This window comes from Podarcis vaucheri, assembly GCF_965113315.1.
Source record: "Podarcis vaucheri genome assembly, chromosome: 6".
NCBI classification, from domain to species: domain Eukaryota; kingdom Metazoa; phylum Chordata; class Lepidosauria; order Squamata; family Lacertidae; genus Podarcis; species Podarcis vaucheri.
Genome location: NC_138764.1, coordinates 89,313,336 through 89,319,481, shown reverse-complemented (window position 1 = coordinate 89,319,481; position 6,146 = coordinate 89,313,336). Strand labels below are relative to the sequence as shown.

Genomic DNA, 6,146 nt, shown 5'->3' with positions numbered 1-6,146 from the left:
AAAAGTTTGCAGTACAGTCGTACCTTGGATCCTGAACGCCTTGCGAGTCGAATGTTTTGGCTCCCGAACGCTGCAAACCCGGAAGTGAGTGTTCCCGTTTGCGAATGTTCTTTGGAACCCAAACGTCCTCCGCAGCTTCCATTGCTTCAGATTGCCTGCAGGAGCTTCCTGCAGCCAATCGGAAGCCACGCCTTGGTTTCCAAACGTTTTGGAAATTGAACGGACTTCCGGAACAGATTTCGTTCGACTTCCAAGGTACCACTGAACATCCCCTTGGTATGAGTACCAATGGTACTTTCCAGCTTTGCTAGTTGGGGAAGTAGCAAAGTTACTGGAGTGCTACACTGAACCAGGTGTAGAAAATCTGTGGCCCTCCAGTTATTGCTGGGCTCAAACTCACAGCAGCCACAGTCAGCATGGTTAGTAGCAAGGGATGATAGGAGTTGCCACAGGTTAGCTGCTCCTGCCCTAAACCATTGAAAACCTTACTGACCTCCCAGCATAGGAGATTTCAGGAAGCAGGAAACCCAGGAAACTCTTAGGCTGCCCCTAACTTTGGAATAAAATAGTTGTAGAATTGTAGATGACTCAAAACAGGTCATCTAGTCTAAACTCCTGCAATTCTTCTGGGGAGGGGGAATCTTAGCATTGATAGGGTGGCAGACCCTTTGTTGGTTATGGGGCCCTAGCAAACACCCAACTTGGTCACCAACTAGCAAAGCTGGAAAGTACCATTGGTACTCATCTAGCCCTGTTTTTACACCTTTGTTTTAGCAGAGGTACACCTGCATTTACTGAAGGCATGAGGTGGGGAGGAATAGGGCCCTGGGAGGCTGAGCCAGCAGGCATGAGTCTGACAGACATATGTTATTTCTTTACAGCACCAAAGTAGAAATAAAAATGTTACACTTTAGCCAAACTCTGGAGAAAACATCTACTCTGTGTCTTAGCAAACCCCCCTCATTTTTACTATTTACGAACCGATCCTCCCAAACCCTTCTAGGCTATACACGTAACATATATTTTGAAGCGCACGGAACACACAGATGCATCAGTAGAAAGATGCCAAATGGCCCCTCTGCAAAAGCTATGTGGCAGCCCGAGTTGTATTGTAGTTTCCGTTTGCAAGTGCTGATGGATTTATGAAGGGCTTCATTAAATGTATGTTTAAAGGATATCCGCTATCGCCCACTTGTCTAAGCAGGCGAGAGAAGAGTGGGGGAAAATCAAAGCCATCCCAGCAGATCAGAGATACAGGTGTTAACAGCTTATTATAGTCTGGTAGTGATTAACTGGGCAATTAATCGCAGTGGCCTTGTCGGTGCTCAGACACAGAGAAGATTTAGGGCAAATATACTGTTGCTGTACCGCTAATAATTTCAGTTTTGACATCCAAGATTACGATTGTTTCAGCTGCAGAAGCACTTCTGTTTTGAGATGTTTTTATTTTAGTGATATTTTTTTTTGTCCATTAAACCACAAGAAGAGCACTCCCTTGCCTCTCTTCACAGCTGTTCTTTTATTGTCTCTCCTTAGAAAGTGAATATAATGGGTTGAGGGCATTTATGAAGGAGATGGAACTTGGATGAAGCCAGCCCCTTGAGACCCTCACCAGTGACTGGGATCTGAATGCACTTCATGGAACAGTCTTCTAAAGGAGACCAAAGGCCTCTTAAGCATTCAAGCTCCCATGTTGCTAGGAACAGAGGAAGCTGCCTTGCACAGAGCCACAGAATCATAGAATTGTAGAGCTGGAATGGCCATCTAGTCCAACCCCCTGCAATGCAGGGATCTCAGCTAAAGCATCCATGGCAGGTGGCCATTCAACCACTGCTTTAAAATTTCCAATGAAGAAAAGTCCACCACCTTCCAAGGGAGTCTATCCCACTGTCAAACAGCTCTTACTGTCTGAAAGATCTTCCTGATGTTTAGTTGGACTTCCCTTTATTATAACTTGAAGACATCAGTTCGGGTCCTACCCTCTGGAACAGTCAGATCTATCCTAGTGTTGACATTGGCTGGTAGTGACTCTCCAAGGTTTCATGTACGGCTCTCCCAGCCCTACCTGAAGATGCCAGGGGCTGAATCTGGGACCTTTTGCATGCAAAGCAGATGTTCTAACCACTGAGCTATGTTCCTTCTCCTGCTGCAGGTGATGGGTAATGTCTTCTACTGTTCTCCCATGTAGGTAGCCCCCTGCATGTAGTAATCTAACACAGCAGGGAAATATGCTTAATATTTCTACTTTACTTTAGGAAGGGTGGTGGTTCCATTGTGCATAGGAGAGCATTAAAATAATGATGCCTCATTCTGAGCAATGAACAGATTGGTTCTAATGTGATGACTGCTGCCCTGGGCTCCTTTGGAAGGAAGTGTGCAAACCTGGCCACTTGGCCCAGTCTTCTGTGTATGTAGGTCAGGGGTCAGCAAACTTTTCCAGCAGGGGGCCGGCCCACCGTCCCTCAGACCTTGTGGGGGAGCTGAACTATATTTTTTTTGGGGGGAAGGGAAATGAACAATGCCCCACAAATAACCCAGAGATGCATTTTAAAGAAAAGGACACATTCTACTCATGTAAAAACACACTGATTCCCAGACCATCTGTGGGCTGGATTTAGAAGGTGATTGGGCCGGATCTGGCCCCTGGGCCTTAGTTTGCCTACCCATGATTTAGGTAATCTGGACAGTGTTCAAATGCCCTGACACTTGTAGCCAAATGTAAGAGCTACTTTCCCTTACCGTCTGCCCTCCTCACAACCACTAGTTCTCTTCCAGAGAATGATTTTCCCCGGAGAATTGGATACAAAATGGTTACTTTAAGACAAGTGATACCTTCCTTTCCTTGGGACTAATCTCTTATCACCCCTGTGTGCAGACAGTGAAGCTAAATTACAGCTTTTATAGAATTCATTCGGCTTGGACCCTGCTCTGCAGCGTACTTGCCGCAGTGATTAATGCGGTCTGCCCTAAGTCCTGTTGCCTTGAGTTTTTCCAGATGTGTCATCCTGGTGAGATAAATATGCATTTAACAGATGACATGAAGAAGTGGGAAGAGCAGTGGACAAGGATAATCAAATTCCTCAATGGGATCAAGCAGCTTTGGGATGCACCTGTTTTTATGGGGAAAGGAGGATGGGACAGCAGAGTCAAAGAGAGGCCAAGAATTCCCCAAAGACAACCATCCAGTTCCTGGAGTCAATTAGGGTAATCCAGCTGCCGATAGGCAAACTGTGACACACGACCACATTTAGCACTGAGATCAAAGGACAATGGCATGGTGACAGCTTCTCAGCCCAGTTGGTGCAATCAAAGAGAAGAAACTCTATACTTGAGGGCTATGGACTTGCCTACTTAGTCGGTTTAAATAACACTGAAGTCAGTTGGAATTAGCTGTTTAGCTATATTGTCTTGCATCATTCCTCCAAGAGCATACAAAACCCTCTTACTCCACAACTGTATAACTTTGAAAACTTTGTGCAAAAAATCAGAAGGAATGCTCAATAAACAGGTCAGTGCTCACATATCAAGGTAAAGGTAAAGGGACCCCTGACAATTAAGTCCAGTTGCAAACAACTCTGGTGTTGCAGCGCTCATCTCGCTTTACAGGCCGAGGGAGCCGGCGTTTGTCCGCTTCCGCAGACAGTTTTTCTGGGTCATGTGGCCAGCATGACTTAAGCTGCTTCAGGCAAAACCAGAGCAGCGCAAGGAAACACCGTTTACCTTCCCACCAAAGTGGTACCTATTTATCTACTTGCACTTAATGCTTTCAAAATGCTAGGTTGGCAGGAACGGGGACCGAACAACAGGAGCTCACCCCGTCACAGGGATTTGAACTGCCGACCTTTCAATCGGCAATCCCAAGCGGCACAGTGGTTTAACCCACAGCGCCACCCGCGTCCCTTTTTTCACATATCAAATACAACTGCCCATACATACCCGTTGTCAGGAATCAGCACGCCCCAGCAGGGACCCGCTGCCAATCCCCGGGCATGACTGCTCCTTCTGTCATTGCCTGTTTACTTGTTCTCATGCAGGAAGTAAGCAGGGGTCAAATTAAGAAGAAGAAGCTGCAGACTCCTATTGCTTTGCACTCTGCTTTCTCTGAGCATCTTGCGGAAGGAGAAGTGGTGATGCAACAGCAAGGCTAGCTAGCTTGCAGCCCTCTGGATGCTGTTGGACTACAACTCCCCTGATCAAAGATGATGGGGGTTGTAGTCCAAAAACATCCCAAAAACTATATAACCTGCACTTGGAAAGTAGGAAGCAACTTCCTGAAGGGTCCCTCAAAACTTGGTGTTGGCACTCCCCAACTGTGTTTAATCTGGGTCAACCAATGGCCTTGTGACTCCCGTAATTTGGGAAAAGTAAAAGGTTCTCACAATCTAAGCAGCCTGGTTTCAGCCCAGGGGGGTCTGAAGTGTCTAGCTGTCACTGCACACAGGTGGGACAAAATAATGCTTAGGTTTGAGGGCTTGGCCACACTTCCCTTTCCTCCACTCTTTCCAGGCACAGTCTGTGCTTTGAAGCTCTTGTGTCAAAGCACCTTTTTTCTCCTCTGCCCCAAACTTCCTGTTCAAAAGCCCATTGAAGCAAACAACAACCCATTGAAAACTTGAATCGGTGTTTGCTCTGATTGAGCACTAAAGAGTGGATTTGTTGGGGGGAGGTGTTCCAGTGCAACAACAACATTTTGACAAAGAGCTTTGAAGTGCGGTCCTGTGCCTGCAAAGAGTGGGGCAAAAAGCAAGTGTGGGTAAGCTCTGAGATTGGCAAGGAGAAACAAGCAGCTATGGGGCTGGCCCTATCACTAGACAGAGTGAGGCAATGGCCTCAAATACTGGGTGTCAGCACTCGGCCATTAACCTTGAGGTTCCTAGTCTTCCCCTTCTCTTGGGGATGAGGGCTGTGGTTTGTAAAACAGAATCCCTCAGGCACCTACTGCCCTCCAGTCCACTGAAGGATGCCACCCCAGGGCCAGGGTTGAAGAAAGAGTCACCTGCCAATCCAAGCCAGCTCCCCTATACCTGGCACAGACGCCTGGCCAGCGTGGCAGCCAGCCAAATATCCTGGCACCAGGAAGTGTGTGTGGAGGGGGGTGAGGGAGAGTGACTTTGCTGCGGGGGTGGTTCGACGTCCAGCCTGGACAGCAACTTTCTCCAAGGCCGCGGCTGCTCGGAAGCGCAGCTTGGCGGAGAAGTGCAGCTTGGCGGAGAAGCGCAGCACCTTTACCTGGAGTGATGGTGGAAGGCGCGAAGAAGAGACCCTGCGGCGCGGGGTGCGTTGAGCCGGGGGACGGGTGGGGAGGGAGCGTTGCCTAGTGGCGGGGGGGGGGGCGACCGCCGCCCAATGGGTGGGCCGGGGAGGGGGAGATGCGGGGGAGGGGGCGGCGTGAGCGTCCACGTTACCTGCGCGTCGCCGCCCAGCCCCCAGCCCGCCCGGTCGTCCTCGGCAGCGCCGCCGCTGCCATCAGAGCGCGGAGAGGCTGGGCCGCGCCTGGCGAGGCTGCTGGTGGGAAGGCGAGATCCTCCCCGCCGCCGCGGCCATCATGACCGACAACATCCCCTTGCAGCCGGTCCGGCAGAAGAAGCGGATGGACAGCAAGCACCGCGGCGGGTAAGGCAGCGCCGGGCCCGGATCCCCTCGCTCCCCTTCCCGCGCGCGCGCCTCCGACGGGCCTCGCCTGCGCCGCAGCCAGCGCGCCTTCCTGGGTTCTCCTGCCCGGCTTGGATGGACGCCGGGGCGGCCTCCTTTTTCTCGCTGTCTCTTCGCTCCGTGGCTCTCTCGGCGAGGCCGGCTGCTGCGCCCTGGCCCTGCCTTCGTCGCTCGGGCTCGCCCCTTCCCAACGATCCGGGGCGGCGGGCATTCCCACGGCCGGGTGTAAACGTTTTTCTTTTCTCTGCCGGTCTGTCTCCAAGCCGCGCGGTGGATCTCCCTTTCCCCGATCCGGAGTCCCAGTGGCATAGCGTGGGGGGTGCAGGGGGGGCGGCCGCACCGGGCGCAACATCTGGGGGTTAGGGTTAGGGGGCGCAAATTACTTGCCTTGCCCCGGGTGCTGACAACCCACGCTACGCCACTGATCCGGACTCCCCTCCCACCGCCCTACCACCACCGTCTCCGGTTGCATTCGCCATGTGGGTTTGCTTTCC

General features: G+C 51.1%; 1 protein-coding gene across 1 annotated transcript in view; it reads left to right on the top strand.

Annotated features, from left to right (window-relative positions):
- Window positions 1–5,438: 5,438 nt before the first annotated feature.
- The window catches only part of ATP9A (ATPase phospholipid transporting 9A (putative)), a 101,505-nt gene continuing 100,797 nt past the window's right edge, over window positions 5,439–6,146 (top strand). The window contains exon 1 of the mRNA XM_082225873.1: window positions 5,439–5,613. Coding sequence (XP_082081999.1) covers window positions 5,546–5,613 — 68 coding nt within the window. The 5' untranslated portion in view covers window positions 5,439–5,545. The remainder of the gene's footprint in view (window positions 5,614–6,146) is intronic.